The sequence below is a fragment of the Dendronephthya gigantea genome, unplaced genomic scaffold (genome assembly GCF_004324835.1).
Source record: "Dendronephthya gigantea isolate DGI-Jeju-01 unplaced genomic scaffold, DenGig_1.0 000031F, whole genome shotgun sequence".
NCBI lineage: Eukaryota > Metazoa > Cnidaria > Anthozoa > Malacalcyonacea > Nephtheidae > Dendronephthya > Dendronephthya gigantea.
Window position 1 is genome coordinate 1,405,685 of NW_021163041.1, and position 18,073 is coordinate 1,423,757.

The following is an 18,073-nucleotide window of genomic DNA, read 5'->3' on the forward strand; positions in this document are numbered from 1 at the left end:
ACAAAACAGTGCACCCATCTACCCAGCCGTCCAATCAAATTTAGAAAGATTGTTCTTGACTTCTTGCCTAGCGTATATTCTGGGATGAAACCTTTTTAATATAGTTTTGAGGAAATAACTGGTATCATTAAGCATTTAATGATATCCAATGTTCAATGCACAATAAAGTTCTAAAATGCAACGCAAACACGATCACTAAATGACATGCACTCCTAGCTAATAACGCGACGCGGCCATGTTGGTTTTATTTTCCTAGGGACCCAGGACGATAATACTACAATCTGATTGGTTGATAATTCACACAAGGGAAAAAACATGTCTTCCCCAGGACTGTTGCAATTTGTTTCGATCATTTTTAAAATAAATCATAAGGAACATTTATCCTCAGAAGCTGTTTTACAAGAAACAAAGAATATTTCACGAGTTTATTCTGTGGTATTTTCCCATCTGCCATTTCAGTCCACGTGTGAAATTTAGTTTACTAACTCATGCGCAGTAGAAGGCGGGAGAGAAACCAAGATGGCGCGTCTGAAGTTTCCTGGGGTCGGTGACAATAATTTGTCATCTCAAAGCCCCAAGAAAAGATTAGTTCTTAAAATTAAGAAAAAAAATGGGGGTAATTCCGAGTCTTTCCATGTGGATACAAAGCAAGAAATATCTCGTGAGGAATTCAACAAAATATTTGGAGATTCTGATGAAGAGGTTCGTGTTTATCATTTCACCAAATTCTTTCTTGTACGAAGTCTATATTTTTCACTAATATATGCCTATCAATTGTATAATTTGTTTCAGGATAATAAGCCATTTCTTGGATTTTCATCAGAGGAGCTAGGATTTAAAGCATATACACTTGTGTTACCACAAAATAATGGACGAAATGATGCAAACAAATCTGGAAATTCTTGTTCTTCGTCAACATCAACACGACCGGTATCATTTAAATGGTTTAGCCCGCCGACATCTGATGAATCCTCAGATGAGGCTACTGAAAGTTCTATTTCTAAAAAAGCCCAAACTTTTTCAAAGACTAAACCTGGCCGTAAAAAAACACAGATATATGACAATATTTATTCCAAAACATACAAGAAACGCCAGTCCTATGAAAGAAAACATGATCAAATTGGGGCTACTGATATTTCAACTTCCAAGGTTAAACCCATGCATTCAGTTCCAAAACATATAATTGGTCATTCTGCTGTAAACGCAAAAAGTGGGAGACCAAGAAAACCATTCAAGCCTTTAGCTATTGCCAAACAGCTCCTGGAAAAGGCCAGGGATGAAAAGAGACATCAATTGCAGAAAAAAGAGATTAAGGAACATACCAGTAGTCCTGTATCAAGGTTTGGTCGTACTGTCAAGAAGAAAGTGCTTGATTATGATGATTTTACTGGTGGTCATGGAAAAAGAAAATTGGAAAATGCCAAAATGCCACCATTGAAAGCATTCAAGGGGGATGAGGGTGAAAGGCAATTAATAGGACCAGGTTGGTTAGCCCTAAGTAGTTTTAACATAACCAAGAGGCACCATAGCAAATTCCCATAACAACAACATTTTACAGATGTAACCCCACCAATATATATCACAATAGATATTGCAAAGATTTTTAAATGTGATAGATCAAGCTTAGTCTAGCAACCTACAGGTTATACCTTATGCTAGAGACATGGTTCTTAGGGCAGTGAGATGAAGGCTAGCTGCAGGCTATATAGGGTGAGAAAAAGCAATATTGTTAGGAGTAAAAGTGTGATGGTACATTTGCTTGCATCTATTATCAGAGCCTCGCATATTACTCAAAATTCCCAAGTATACCAAACTTCCTTACATAAATGTCTAATATTTTGTGTTGAATTACTGAAATTACTGTTAGGGAACATCATGACTGAAAATTTTTGGAAACTATATTTGTTTAACTAGCCCTCCTCTCCAGACTCCCTTTACCATTACTTTTATTAAAAGCTCTTTAACTTGATAACTAATTTTGACTATTTGGGAAAGTGATTGGACCATAATCCACATGTCAATTGTTTACTTACGTATATTTCCCTATTACATTTCAGTGATCAGTGACAGGTCAATAGAGGTAAGGAAACTGTACAAATTCTTCATCCAAATTATACATAACATGCATGTCTATCTGTAAGTCAGATCTAAAATATCTGTCCAGAATATTCATAGATCTAGCATGTCAAAATGAACCACATACATATTAATTGGGTAACATTGTGCTTTTATATCCAATAAATACTTATTCACCTGTGTAATTTTCAAACCATCTCTAGCCATTAGAACCACTCAGTTATTCAGATCAATGTATAATTTTATTTAAACAATTTATTAATATCCAATGATGTGTGATTTTATTGAGTATACAACCAGCATAGTTTACATTGTAACCTTGTTAAATCCTTTTGTAGAAGTCTAAAGTGAGATTGAAATTGCCCACACAAGGCCAAGGGGAAGAACCTTTTCATAAAGCAAGATTTCCAAAGAATCTTGACTCAAAGAGTGACAATACCGAAATCTCTCAATTGGCAGTTAAAGCAACTCTTTTTGATGAAGGATCCTTGAAATCCTTGTTGAAGGAAAAATCCAGCCTCTCTCAGCTTGAACAAAGCTTTGGGATGAATGACGATGATGATGATTTTATTGTTCCAAAAAAACCTGCCATTTTTAAATCTAAGAGACTTCAAAGTAAGCGGCAAAGGAAAGTTCCACAGAAGGAGATTACACAAACAAAAAAAGTGTTGCAGAGAAATAAAAAAGAGGAGTTTTCAGAGCATAGTGAGAAAAAAGATGATATAGGAGAGAATAAAAGTGCAATAGAAGGTTAGTACTACAAGAGATTGACATTTAACATGAAAGTTTTAGTGCAATTTAAAACATGCTGCCAAAAAAATTGAGGAATTTACTTTATACTGTACTGCATTCTATTATTTATATCACTGTACTTGTTAGACTGTGAAAGAATCAGTGAAAAAGCAGTTACTAAAGTAATCAAACAAATCACAAGAAAAAAATTGAAAAGTGGCAAAATAAAGAAGATAATCAAGGTTATTAAAGTGAAACCAAGACGGGATGGTAAACATCGGAATAGAAGACGAGTACGCTGTGGAAATTGTGAAGGATGTTCAGTTGAGAATGATTGCGGAAAATGCATCTATTGCAGGTATACTACATTGTTTGTACACATTGCTTTTATCTTTTTCAGTTATTCCAACAACTTAGTTGATTAACATTTTTTATCTTGTAGAGACAAACCAAAGTTTGGTGGAACATATCTATTAAAGCAGTGTTGTGTGTAAGTGCAATTTTTCTCACAGTACAATAATATTTTGGTTATTACTTATACAAGTGTAGTGTAACATACCTACAGTTCTGCGGAGATCAGTTGCATTTTATAATAAGATTAACTTAATTGCCCTTGATTGAGATAAATTAGAGTTATTTTCATATTTTTATGGTAGTCCAATACACTACTACTACATGTATTATAACAAATAATCTGATACTGTAATGTACTTTTGAAGAGTAAAAAAAATCCTAAGAACATTGACATTAGTACTAACAATATTTTAGGATGTTTTAAATTGTAGACAAAGCAAATAGAAATTCATTCTAATAGGTTTTGTTCTAATAATTCAATCCTTCCGTAAAATTATTAACGTATGTTTCCTTTGGCTGGAGGTGTTGTATTTTTTTCCTGAAGGTCTGATTAACATTTCTTCATTTAGAGAAAGGAAGTGCCAAAGTTTTGTACTTCCAAGTGCCAAACCCAAGAAAGGTACTGGTCATGAAGTGTAATGATCTACATTATATGAGTATACTATAAACTATGAAATGTTCTCAACTAACCTTTGATGCATACAACTTTAAATTTGCTTTTGCAGTGTTCAACCGAGCATCAGTAACATTTAAAAAACCAAGTGGGAATGTGAATCGTGATGGGAAAACTGTAAACCGTGAAACAAAGCAAACAAGAAGTACGAGAAAAGATGTTGCAATCCGTCAACCAAAACCTTTACCAGGTCCACTAATCCATTATGGCAAGAAGAGCAAAGAAATAAAGAATGAAATAAAACTTTCTTGGACTGTGAGTCTGATAAAGATTTTGCCATATAAATATTTATATATAGTCTGTGATGGTCAAAAGGATTGCACTGGTACTTGTAAAATTCCAGTGCATTGTGTCAGTTAAAGTTACCACAGTCGATTTGCATCATTCCATAACTAACGTCCATTTTGTTCCTATTGTTCACAGATTAAGATTCAGTTAATGTATTAAAAGTATTTAACTTATACAGATACTGTATACTTGCCCTACTCATCAAATATCAATCAGTCAGTCTTAAATCTCATGCTCCAGAATTTCATTTCATTTCATTTCAAGGATTCATACACAGAGGATGATTGCTGGGAAACAGGATTTCATATTTGTGTTTCAAGTGAAATTGCCCTACCTCGTGAAGAGTTATGTTTTTTATGTGGCAGTGCTGGGAAAACAAAGGTAAAATATACATATTTCTGAAAAGCTCTATTCCATTCTGTCTAATGAGGGAGGGGAATCAGGAAATAAGTGTTGTTTAAGATATTGGGCATTGGAACTCTTTCACAGGTGAAATTTTAGCATACTCGGGCACAGAAGCAGCCACATGAGACCACGCGGAAAAGGCTTACTATCCTGTAAATCTCACTATGTTCGACTCATTTTCTTTGTTCGACCAGATGTTGTACTGTCGAGTTTGTGCTGAGCCTTTTCATTTGTTCTGTTTGGACGAAGATCCTGTGGATACAGAGTGGTGGACTTGTAATCGTTGTCGAACTTGTTGTGTTTGTGGGCATCAAAACAAGGTTAGTTTGAGTGGAAAAGAAGAGTATTCTTATTTGAGTATTTTGACGATTAGCCTACGATTATGGCTGTGGAAATGTTACGAAGTTTGATTGGAAAACAAGTGAGTTACGGGTATTATTACGGGGAACTACAAGTAGCTACATTTGGAAGACGATCAAAATAATTATAATTTCTTTTCGTAGCTTTTGATGTGTGATAAATGTCAGAAATGTTATCATGCTGAGTGTCTAGGGCAGAATTATCCAACACAACCACAAGGCGACGACGAAGAGGTTTGGGTAAGTTTGAGACATGAAACGTTGCGTATATAATTCAAACATGCCTTTCTTTGGCAGATCGATATTTCAAATTTTTTCAAAAACATTCTGCTCTTTTTCTACTGTCATATGCGAGTATACATAAATAATTTAATACTACTATTTTTTAGTTTTGCGCTCGTTGTGTTAAGTGCACAAAATGTGGCCGTAATACCGCTGGCGATGCCTCTGATGCACAGTGGACGCACGCGTTTACGATGTGCGCAACCTGTGGGGAAAACTGGGATCAAGGCAATTACTGTCCTTTATGCGAGAAATGTTATTCTGATGAGGATTTTGAATCTAAAATGATGCAATGTTTAAAATGCGAGCATTGGGTTCACTCTGCGTGTCAGGTACGGTATATAGCTACATATATGTACACACGCTTGAATATAGTCTATTATACTTAACTACATTTAATCAGGTTTATACGTCATCCCGAAAACTGGATTATATAGCGATAATGTAACGTTAATTCATTCCCCTAGAAAATAACAGAGGACGAGTACCAGTGTTTAGCTGTGATGCCAGATGACGTGCAATATATTTGTAAGTCGTGTCACGATGAAGAAAATCCCGAGTGGTTAGATTCTGTACGACAGGAAATTCAAGCTGGATATGTTTACGTATGTTTAATGTTATATTCTTATGGAAATCGTTGTAAGAAATTATGATTGATGATGCTAAACTTTTAGGGAGGGACTGTAAATTGGAAACTCTTGGGTTTGCGCCTGTAGAAAAAAAATCTTCACTAGTTACAGGACACCTGGATATATGATATATGTTAATATTAAGTAAATTAGCTTGTGTAGGTACACCACAAGTATTCAATACTGCAAGGCTTTCGGTCCGTTAACTCGCGGGCCTTCATCAGTGCAATACATGGACCGAAAGTTTTGCAGTATTGAATACTTACGTGGTGTACCTACTTGTAAGCTAATTTACTTATTTGATCATCTTTAACAGATTGTGGATACATTGATTACTTCAACTCATTATAAAGTACTTCAGAATTACTTTGAACAGGTATAAATATGATGTGCATTGTTTAAAAGAAAAGTTGATTTTCAGGAAGTTTCACATGCCGCCATTTTTTAAATCAATTGATTACGATTGTATCCTTGATTTTTCTAGGCTATTCCAGAAAATGGTCATCCCAAAAATTTTGCAGCCGTCCAGGATAAAGTGAATAAAAACAAATACAACAACCTTGTACGTACTATGGTTTTATCCCTTCATCCGTGTCTTCGATTTTTCAGAATTTCTGTTCCCAGCCTCACATAACTCCACTTTGACTCCCTCCCTTGTCATATTGGACTCAATTAAACTAATGTATTGGAAGTATCGAGGGAGCACCATATTATATGTTTCCTAAAACAGCTGTCTAACCCTCTTAGAATGATTACGCTAAAGACCTGATGGTTATACTATACAAAGCTAAAGCTGTTCTCCCTGAAGACGGAGCTGCTGGTGGTAGCATGTCCAGTTTGTTAAATTTGTTTCAAAAGGTATGCATAAGGATTTGTGTTCAAGGTTTGATTTCCAGCTGAAACGATTGTCAACCGAATATTCATTGGCTTTCTACACTGCACTTAATTCTCTGAATTCAACTATGCCATTTCTTCTTAGTTCCTTGTATCCCAGCTGGGCATTTCATAATTGTTATTCACACCACAAACATTGACTCGTGTGATTAATTACTAATTTCTGTGAAATATATGCCTGTAGTTTTAACATCTTTAGAAACCTTCTTTTCTCAGGAAATGAAATCTATTTTCCCATGGCAAGATCTTACCTGGCCGCCGGTAAAAGAAAATAAAAAGGAAATTGCTATAGAGCCAATGGAAATTTCAATAACATGGTAAGTACTGTACGGATCGGCTGCCTTTAAATAAAAAGCATTCTATAGTGAACAGTTTCTACATTTAACTATCTAATTAAAAATTGAATCCTTTCGCCATTGGTGATCACCGTGCTTGCTGTAAACTCTTTCAGTGAAAAGAAATTAGGGGAACTTACTCAGGTTATGGAAGATCATTGTTATTCAAAGAACAATCGTGGACCAACAGAAAAACAGGTTACAGTCGATGTCTGTGTGGAAAATAATACGGAAAAAAGTGAAAAATCATTGAATCCCAGTGAATCGTGTGAAGATATAAACAAGACCATTATCGTGAAAGTAATTTTTCATTATATTTTTAAAGCATGGAACGAAAGCGTCAGTTGATGCATCTTTGACGAAAGCAAACAAGGAAGTGTATACGTTAGTGATATCATTCCTTCGCTCTTGTGTTCTTTCAGCCGGAAGATAAACGAAAGTGCGTGTTCTGCGCTGACGTTGGAGATCAGTGTGCTCAAGAGGCAGGCAGACTTATTTACTTCAATGTTGATGAGTGGGCTCATGTAAATTGTGTATTGTGGTCAGCGGAAGTATATGAGGATGACGAAGGCAGGTTACAGAATGCTCATGTTGCATTAACAAGAGGCCGTCAGTTGGTAAGTAACGAATAAAAAATTAAAACTCTGTCTGCATCATACCAGCTTAGAAGCCCGTTTTAATGAAATTCCGTATAAGCTTGTAAGCGTTTTTTAAAGTAAACACTGGAGACATTTTTGCTATTAAGCCAATCAATTTATACTCAAACGTGTTTTTCAGTTACTTTCCATTTAGAAATAAATTAGTGAGCTATATTCGGGTGGTGGACGGGTGGTTTTGAGTGGTGGTGCATGTGTGTTGGCCGTGCACACCAGGGGGGGGGGGTTAATCAGGGAATTCACATTTTCCAATGAGTCGAATGTAATGAAAATAATTAATTTGATATTTAGCGTTGTGAATTTTGTGCAGAAGTGGGTGCGACTGTTGGCTGTTGTGAGCCTTATTGCAGAGGAAACTATCATTTTATGTGTGGGAGGTAACAACTTATATTTGTGTCAATTTTGGATTTTAGATTTTTTAAGGGCTTTCTAATGAGTAATCTGATATTAAAATTAATATACGCTATTGAGATTATTAACGTTAGTTTGTTTATAATTGTTGATTTACACTATCCAATATACCTGATTTAGCTATTATAGTAGAACGTTAGTGCTCATGCATGTATCTACGGTCCGTTTTAGACGTACATGGAACTTTTCATGTGCCGAATCACATGCAAATGAACTTAAACAAAGAATTTTGGCTCATTAACATTAGATTCGGCACATGAAAAGTTCGACGTCTGAAACAGGCCTACGAGCACTTGGATATCCCTCGCAGAACTGGATAGAGCCTCAGCTTCCTTCGAGAAACACACTACGTTTACTTAGCTGAGTACCGCGGTGTCCTCAACCTGCTTTGTAGGAGGCTCAATGAAATAAAAAAAGTGCATTTGGCAACCATACGAACGCTCTATTAAAATATCTGGTTAAGCTCTTTAAAAAGTCCCATGTCACAATAATAAATTAATTTTGTTTGTTTGTATAGAAAAGCAAAAGCAGCCTTTCTACCAGATAAGAGAGTATTCTGTAATGCTCATGCCTTTAGAGCGAAGGACGAGGTACTATTCATTGATCTATGTTCAAAAATGACTTAGCTTCAGCCAAGTGACGGATGTTGCATATCTTATCAGTTACCAGGGCACAGTAAAACACTAAATTGTTTTGCTGCGACCTGATCTTATGTACAACACGAACGCGAATGTTGTCAAGTACTAGGAAAACGATCTTAATTATCACGGTGTTGAATTGATCTGCAATTCCTAGATTACTGTGGGTGAAGGAGAATTTGCAGTTGAACGGCGTGTTTGTGTTGATATGGGCAAAATCAAAGTTTCAAAGAAAGGATCGAAAGGCGTTTCTCAGGAAACTTTGACCGTCTTATCAGGTGATGGCTACTGTACTTAATGTTGTACTGTAGTATGGAAATTGGATATACTAAACAAAGGTTATAAAGGTTTCATTCAGCTAATATATAGAGATCAGCGGCCAAGGGAAGCGCGTCGGGTTGCTTGGACTGTTCGCGTCCTTCCCAAGCACCCTCGCGCACTCACGCTTTTCTTGGCCTTGGTACGAGGCCGTGATAGACGCCTTTGATACCCACGCCTAATGTTGTGACCCGCTGGGGGTATAAAAAAACTGGGCGATATGCACACGTTTTACCGCTATGATTTTCAACGCTATGATGTCAGACGATGCAATTTTTGAGGTTGTGGTAGTTAGTAATTATGAGTATCATTAGGTAGATGTGATATAACCTACAATTATTCGTATTTTATGTATTAGGTTGTATGGTGGTGAAAGAGTTGGGAAGAGTGACAAAGGCTTCGGATACTTCAACTATTCTTTTCCCAGTTCAATACAGGTGAGTTAAGATAAAGCGTTTTAGGTTAGGCTGTGTAGAGGTGGAAACGCAAAGTCCATTGAACATACTCTGGCCGTAGGTTCGCTTTCTGTCGGAAGACCGATAGTTCACACATTTTACTCGACTGTTCCTGGCTTGAATTTGAGTTATGTTTGATTTCCATTCGAAATCAAGACCCTCGAACTCTTAGCAATAAAAATGTAGTAGGATGGTGTGAATTCACTTAAAGTATCATTATCAAACATTAAACATTCTTTAGCTGCATTTAAATATTTTTACTTTTTTAAGATTAACTCGGTTATATTGGAGTACTGTTGATCCCAACAAACGATGCATGTATACATGCCACATTGAAGAGATTGATCGACAGGAAGTAAAGCACAAACCGGTAACACAGAACGAGAGAGATGTTGAAAATCACACAGTCACTTGTCATGAAAATGACATCAATATTTTGAAATCAGATGTATCGAAACAACCAACCCAAGCGGTAGGGCTCCCTGGTAATGGAAGTGCTCGGGAGGTTGAAAATTTGATTGATTTGAAAAGGAGGACTTCAAGTGTTTTATGTCCTCGTGTTGGCAACCTCAGTTCAGAGAAACATGTCCAAAGAACAGTTATTCCATCCCCTACGAGGACTCCGAGTTCATCGCATGTTAATGTGTCAAGTAATGCACGTGTTGAGACGTCTGTGGGAGTGTCAGATTGTAATGTTTCAAAACCTGTTCCTGCCCACACCTCAAGTCCAAGGAACGTTAATCTGTCTAGTAACACGCTGACTGTTGTGAAAATTCCAACTTCGATAGTTACAAACACTGCAGTTCCTCGAGCTAGTATTCCACGTCCCTATTTTGGTGTGCATACAACAACTCCAAACCTGCCAAGTACGAAAAAGACTAACACGTCTGGTGTTGAAGCTGCTGGAAGTTCATCCACACCACATGTTAACGTATTGAGCGGTTCATTTCCTCGATCGTCTAATGTACGTAATATATCCCCTATGGATTTATTGATTGACCTGTCAAAACCAAACCTCAATTCAGGTAAAACTAGCCTTAGCAATCAGACTCAAAGCGTTAAATTTGCGTTCCCTCCGAATCAGTCTCCGATCAGCTCAAGTCTGGCTAAAGTGAGGTCTGGTAGTACTCCAAGGACATCTCATCCTCAGTCTACAAACCAACTTCGTGTGCACGCAGTGAAGACAATGCGTACTACTCCTGTCCCACTCGCGCCAAAAACCTCTCAGTATACTCCGATTACTTTTATAGAACAGTCTCCCAAATCTGTTTCAAATTATAAGCGGCTGGCTCCAAAACCAATAACCGGTTTAGAACTGCCTAAGACTACTTATGCACCTCGGCAAACGACAATGAAGCTGCCCAAGACTATTTATCCACTGCAGCACAGGACAATAAAACCACTTAAGACTGCTTGTCCACCTCAGCAAACGACAATGGAACCTCCTGCTACTCGTGCACCTCAGCAAACGACAGTGAAACCTCCTGCTACTCGTGCACCTCCGCAAACGACAATGAAACCGACAACAAGTTCTCCTCTTGTTTTTCATTCAACTGAATTTGTTTCTCAAGGAGCTTCAAAAGATGTTCAAATGAAAACAAGGACTATCATTTCACCTCCTTGTCCCACTCAAGCAACAAGTAAAGCAATACATGTTTCTCAACAGCCTTTACAAGAAACCCCTTCCACTTCAACACCTGCTTTGGCAGTTACAACCACAAAAGTAGTTAAATTAAACAGCAATACTAGCCAGACGACCTCAAAACCGAGGATGATAAAACTGAACACAGACCCGGCTCAGCTTGCTGCAAATTTTCTTCGCTTACGTGCGAAAACAACACAAGGAGGCTTAAAAACGGTTTCTACACAGAATAACTCGTTACTCTATAAAACATCTAGTCTTGTTTCATCGGTATGCATGTCTGTACCAACAACTACGCAAGTCCTTTCACAACACACATCGAAATCCGTTAGTCCATTCACACCCGTCTCCTTAAATACTACGGTATCAAGTATGCAAAATATTACTCCAACGAAAGCCTCATCTCAACCTCTAAGTTCAGTTGCAACTGTAAAGGGATCTAATGACTCTGATGGTATGGCAGTTGTAGTCGGTTCACCAGAGCAAATTACTAAACTTCTTTCAGAGAATCCGAATATGATTCAACTTCTTGGTAGTAAATCGACTGATTATCTTGGTAAACTTTTAACTTCGCACTCGAAAACGGAATCGTGTGTTAGACAACTTTGTGAAACAAGATCAAGTAGTGTACAGCAAAATAAGTATGAAAGCATAAAAGCTTTAAAGCGACCCGCTCCTCATGTAATTGACTTGACCAAAGCGGAAAGCAAGCATAACGTTATTGATCTCACAAAGAATGAAAATAGATGTCAAGAATCACCTGGAGCGAGGAACCAGCAGCCACCTTTAACAAGAACCCTGCCATCGACTGGAGCTGGAACAAGCCTGCCGGTAAATTCAAGCAGCCTACCAAGAACGTCAACTTCTGTTACAACGAACAAAATAGATCTCACGAAATGCAGAAATGCAGTTAGAAAGCTTGACAGAAGTTGCTTAAACAATACAATCGGTGGGAAAGGACAATCACAAGGCGCACAGGCAGTTAGTTTGGGTAAACCTACAAATTTCGGTAGAATATCAACACCAAATGTTGACCCTACAACACTCAATCCAACAAACGTTACATCAAATCAACAATATAAATTCCACAATAAGCAGTTTTCACAAGCCAGTTTGGACACCGCTAGTTTAGAGAAGGAGGCTAATCGCGTGTCACCATTGTCCTCACCAGCTAAAATCATGGCACATCTTGAGAATCAGTCTAAGATTCTGAAACCAGTTGTGTCCGAATCTCGACAAGGAGTGGAATATAATCAGAAATTGCAGGCTGAAAAAGATGAAGGAAAGAATGCATTAAATAACAAAGAAACTGGTTCGATAAATAAGGAAGACATTGTTAAAAATTGTGGAAAACGAGCTTACACCAAGAGAAAATATACTAAAAGGAAAAGTGTAGATAAGAATACTGATTGCAAAACGAAAAAAGATGATGTGCAGGTGTCCGGCAAGCGAAAGAACGATGGAAGTTGTTTAAAGCCTTTAAAGAAAACTAAAATAGATGAAGATGATATTTTACTACCCGATTTTGCTCGTGTCAAACAATCTGATTTTCGGAGTAAACGTCTAGAGAAGGTTAATCAAGAATTAAATGTTATGTTTATTATCAAAAGCGAGGAAGGTCTGGAAGTCAAAGCAAGAACTTGTGAAGGTACGCATTATTTGAATATAATACAATGAATTGTTAGGTTTGAATAAGTGCTAGCAGCTCTGGTTAATAACAAACCACAGGCAAGCCAAAAAACGATGCAAAATAATAGTTATTTAGCTATATAAATTGCTATTGAAATGTGTTAAATAAACCATCCTCATCATCATCATTAACATCGTCAGGAAAATGCTGCAAGTAAATCATTTCGAGTCCTGGGGGCAGTTGTATGAAAGCTGGATAGCGCTATCCACCGGAAAGTGATTTTTTCAACCGTTCTAAAAATTCTCTAAGCGATAAAATTTCATCCATTTTTAGAACCAACAATTATTAAAGAGGATCCTCGTTTTAGGAATACTAAGATTTAACCAACCACAACGGGCGATTTTAAAGCGATTGAAAAAACCACTATCCGTTGGATTGCGCTATCCGGCTATTATACAATCGATACTGTATAATAAATTGAAAGATATATTTAAGTTCGATTACTTTTGTATATTCAGAAGCATGGCGGCTGGTGTTTGAGAAAGTACAGAGTGTGCGTATGGATCATTCGAAGAATTACACATCTTTTGTGGGCAAGTAGAAATTAAATTACATCATATTTTGGGTGACCTATGTAAAGCATAAACAATGCGATTAGGATATAAGCGAGCTGAAGTTATAACAAGAATCAGGGGTGTTAGAAATTGACTTAAAATTGTACTGATCTAATTATAATTTCAGGTGCTGACGGAATGGATATGCTGGGATTGACTAGGGTAAGTTTGTTTTAGCAAAATGACTTATTCATGTGATATCATCAATTTTAGAAAAATATTTCCTTTTTCATTTCCAGGAACCACTTATTTACCTGATTGAACAACTACCAGGCAAAAAATATTGTGAAAAATATTCATTTCAATATCAGGAGACTCAAAATAAGAAAGAATCCGATGATGAAGACACTGAGGTGGGTTTTCCCATGGTATCTTTAAATCTATTGACCAAATTATCAAAGCTTGTTAGCTACTTATTTGCCACTGTAATCAGTGTCTGCATGTTTAAAGGAATTTTTTTATAAAATAACACCTACATAACGCGTGTTCTGATTGGTCCGGATCAGGCCATCCATGCAAACACAGAAATTTAATTCGCTTTTTGAAATCAAACTTGGAACACTACCTTGTTGTTGTTATTTCATTAAACAATTACTTAATGATTTCCCGTGTTTAGATGGCCTGATCCAAACACTTGAGAAGGTTGCTCGAGTTAGGAAATGCTCACAAACTGATCACTCGCCTTCGGCTGGTGTTTCGCGCGCTTTCTCGCAACATTCCCGCGTGTTTAGATCAGGCCATCCGGAAACCATCAAGTAATTGTTTGATATACTGCATAGATTCGCCTTTAATAATGCACACCTTCCACCATGCAATACTGTACAAAGTGCTGCACGCTAGGAAAGGCCCTGTACAGCGGTATAGTGAATTCCAGGAGAAAGTTAAATGATTGGTTTTAAAACGTCACCAAATAAACTCTGAATTTTAGCTAAAAGAAAACGAACATGGATGTGCGCGTGCAGAAGAGTTTAAGGGGTAAGTATAGTTAATCTGTTTCATTCCCTTGGTCCTTGGATAAAATGTTTCCTAATACAGCCCGATTTAGACTTGAACCCCTCTATTAATCCGTAAAAGATTTGTGGCAAAATTTTGCTAAACTATTGACAGGCTAACGACTTCAAAACCCCTCCCCCCTGACGGAAATTATTATCTTGATCATGCAGTTTGAATTAACCAGATTCATCGCGAAATGTGTATATGCTTGCGAACGTTAAAAATGAATTTTATTCATTTCCAACTCTTTAGTCGCAAGAAAGGTATTGACATGTTTAGCTTTTTGGCGTCGAATCATCGCACCATATCACAAGTTCCTCTTGATAACTTGAATGACCTTGATGTCGCCCAAGAAATTGCTGCAAGGTATGTGCACAATGCTTTTCCTTTTATCTTTCTAAATCCTATAGTACTTGAAGGTTGTTTGTTGCAAACAGTCTTAGTCTGCTCCACTGAAACATTTCAGTTTTACTTGAGCCATTGCCCTCTGGACAGGGAAGAGTTCTCTGGGGCCGGTTGTTTGGAAGCCGTTTATAGCTTAGACGGTGGATAAAATCTGGGCTGAAATCTTTCGATGTAAATAATTTAATTTTCAATCGAAGTACATATTAAATGGCTAAGACGCAAGTTCACAAGATGTATGAGTATTTTTAAATTTTGGCTTATCCAACGTTTCAGCTAAACACCTTTTGAACAACCGGCCCCTGAAGGAGAAGATCTCATTAATGTACTTAAATTTTGTCATTCTTAGACGAGCCACAGCGAATGATCTTCCAATGGCGATGCGATATCGTTGTTTAAAACAATCAAATACCAAACGAACAGTTGGGGTTTTTAAGTAAGTACTCAACCATTTGTATGCGCCGTATACGCTCTGGAATGATTATTTTACTTTGTGTCGTGGATATTTTGAAATATCTTTTGCTTCTGTGTAGTTTCTAATTCTAGCCTTTTAAGATTGTTAATTTTGCATGAACAACTTCCACTGTGAGTTGTAAATTGCTACCGTCTGAAATTGATCAACCATTATGTATGTGCCAGCCATTTTGGAGTAAACAGACCTTACGGAAGGAAGTAAAAAATATCTCTAACACCCGACAATTTCTTATCAAGTAATTTTTTGTTAATCTTACTCATCCTCTTGTCCTGAAGGTCGTCAATCCATCGACGAGGCTTGTTCTGTTTACGAGATATTGACGCCGGTGAAATGGTGATTGAGTACACAGGAAATGTTATTAGATCTGTGCTCACAGATAAGAGAGAAAAATACTATGAAAGTAGGGTACGTATTTTAGGGCGACGTTTTCCATGTAATAAAATATTGTATGTGCCTTTTGTACGACCACATTTATTGATAAAATGTTTGTTATATTTTAGGGGATTGGATGCTATATGTTTCGCGTTGATAGTTTTGATGTTATTGATGCCACCGAATGCGGAGATGCAGCACGTTTTATCAATCATTCCTGTGAGGTATGCCAATTTTATTCATCTTATATATACTTGTTATAAGGTAGCTGTAACTTTCTACTTCTGTAATTGACTGCTTTGAGTAACCACGATTCCTTGATATCGATTATTTTTCGAGTGGTCACTGTTCCTTAATAGGTAACTTAGGTCACTGTTCATATAAGGTGGCCACTATTTTTGAGGTGACCACTATACATTGGGTGACTCTTAAGGTAGCCATTGCATGTTTTTCTGGTGGTCCATATTCTTTGAAGAATCACTATATATTCTTTGGGTAATTATACTACTTTTTGTGTAGTGACCCACACTATCCCAATTATCCCTATATACTTCTTAATTGCTTTTTGCCATGTGTTGTTTGGTGTCTGGTTAACAGCTCCGCCTTGTTGTCGAACTTTTTAAAGTTTCTTATACTTCATAAAGACAACCTTTGTTCTATTGCAAAAAATTATGTTCCTGTGTTGGAAATATTTTCTTCCATTATAGCCAAACTGTTTCTCGCGTGTCATAACTGTAGAAGGACAGAAGAAAATTATAATATTTGCTGCGAAACAGTAAGTTTCATTATTCCCGTAATCTGACCGGCGACCTTTCACAATCTTTCAATGAACCTCTGCTGTCTTTTGTTGCACAACATAAGTTATCCAATTCATACGCACGTAGTTTTATATTGAAAGGATTGCTACTGTGTAAGGATTGTTTCATAATGATTATATTTTTGTTCTTGTAGTTTAAAACGAGGGGAGGAGCTTACATACGACTACAAATTTCCGCTGGAGGATGAAAAAATTCCGTGTTCCTGCGGTTCAAAGAAATGTCGAAAATACATGAATTAAGTGGTTGGCAGTAAGTTCTAGAAACACAAAATGAATTAGGTAGTGTGTATATATCACTCTGTGTTTTATTGCATCGCATCTATACATATAAGTTTGAAGAAAATGTAATATAAATTGTAAAGAAATGGATACATGAATGACACTGTTTCAAATTTTAAGGTGGACTATAGCTACGTATATCTATATTCGTAATCTCTTGTATAGTATTTAATGTGGCATGGGGAGAGCCTGCATGCCTTCATGCAGCGGTAGTGCAAACGTTTTTAAGATTAAAACACTTTAAAACACGAATAATACGTTGTAAAATTGACAATGGGTTTCAAGTAATCGATGATGCATGTTGAATCCGTTCACAAACGTTTTGTTGTTAGTGAATATTGCTCTGGGGCCATATTTTTAGACCAGGCGCGTCTTGACTGTTCTTAATAGGAACGATGTAATTGTAAATATATTTTACTTTAATATAAGATTCAGATTTGAAATATGTGTAAATACAAATGCGTATTTATATATGACCACGGGTTACATAAAATAAGAACGATATTTATTGTATTGTTTGTTTACGTTTGCTTTTAGGAATATAATCTAGCGAATAATTTATGACAGAATTTTATTAAATGTACTTTCTTCAATGTTCAAGTCTGTTTGTATATGTGTTTGTGAGTGTGTTCAGTAAGCTGTAATCAAGCGTGAACATTTTAAGGATCCTTTGGGGTTTTTTGTCAGGCAGCCTTCTCCTCGCTAGTAAGACGCGGAAAACGAATCGATCATCATGCGGTATGAGTGTCAGTTTTATTGCTAACTGGACATGTGATTATGTAATATATAGGATTTTGATTATCCGAAATGGGGAAAGGATATCGATAAGGATCGCCCTGATTTCAATCAAATAATTCTGTAATCAAACAAGATTTGAAAATCGGTAATACAATCGGTTTTATATATTTTTAAAATACAACGCTATCAATACACCAAACTAAATGGCAATTCGTGCATTTCCACCCGCATTACTTGGCCATTAGTTTATCGATTTACCTCGTATTAAAAGTAACTATAAAGAAAGTTTTCTTGCAACATGCGAATGAGATTGCATGGTATTGCCTAAGAACAGTTTTGCGACACATTGCGTGCATGTGAGGTGTGGTGCCATGCAGTTAGCTGTCGCTTGGAGAAAATAGAAAGACAAAGTATTCAAAGAATTTTTAATATTCGATACGATAGAGAAATTGTTAATTGTATACGTTGAATACTTTTATATTTTATTGATATGACTATTTGCAGATATCAGGAGTAAGTACGAGGTTCTTTTCTTATTTTCTCTTTTTTCAAACATATTTTTCAAGTAATTTCCTCTTCTACTGTTTTTGTATCATACATGATACA

General features: G+C 36.7%; 1 protein-coding gene across 1 annotated transcript; it reads left to right on the forward strand.

The window, feature by feature from the left end:
* Positions 1-496: 496 nt before the first annotated feature.
* On the forward strand, positions 497-17,288 carry LOC114524461 (histone-lysine N-methyltransferase 2A-like). The gene is made up of 34 exons (XM_028545546.1): positions 497-702; positions 793-1,483; positions 2,058-2,080; positions 2,415-2,826; positions 2,956-3,166; positions 3,251-3,298; positions 3,732-3,781; positions 3,888-4,090; positions 4,388-4,504; positions 4,723-4,848; positions 5,032-5,127; positions 5,277-5,501; positions 5,637-5,774; positions 6,115-6,174; positions 6,283-6,360; positions 6,546-6,656; positions 6,909-7,009; positions 7,144-7,327; positions 7,450-7,644; positions 7,975-8,060; positions 8,612-8,684; positions 8,890-9,010; positions 9,409-9,487; positions 9,776-12,795; positions 13,296-13,370; positions 13,519-13,553; positions 13,631-13,744; positions 14,320-14,366; positions 14,637-14,750; positions 15,136-15,222; positions 15,537-15,666; positions 15,762-15,857; positions 16,341-16,408; positions 16,585-17,288. Exons 1-34 carry the CDS (start codon positions 520-522, stop codon positions 16,688-16,690), a joined length of 7,503 nt encoding a protein of 2,500 aa, XP_028401347.1. The 5' UTR covers positions 497-519; the 3' UTR covers positions 16,691-17,288.
* Positions 17,289-18,073: the final 785 nt, after the last annotated feature.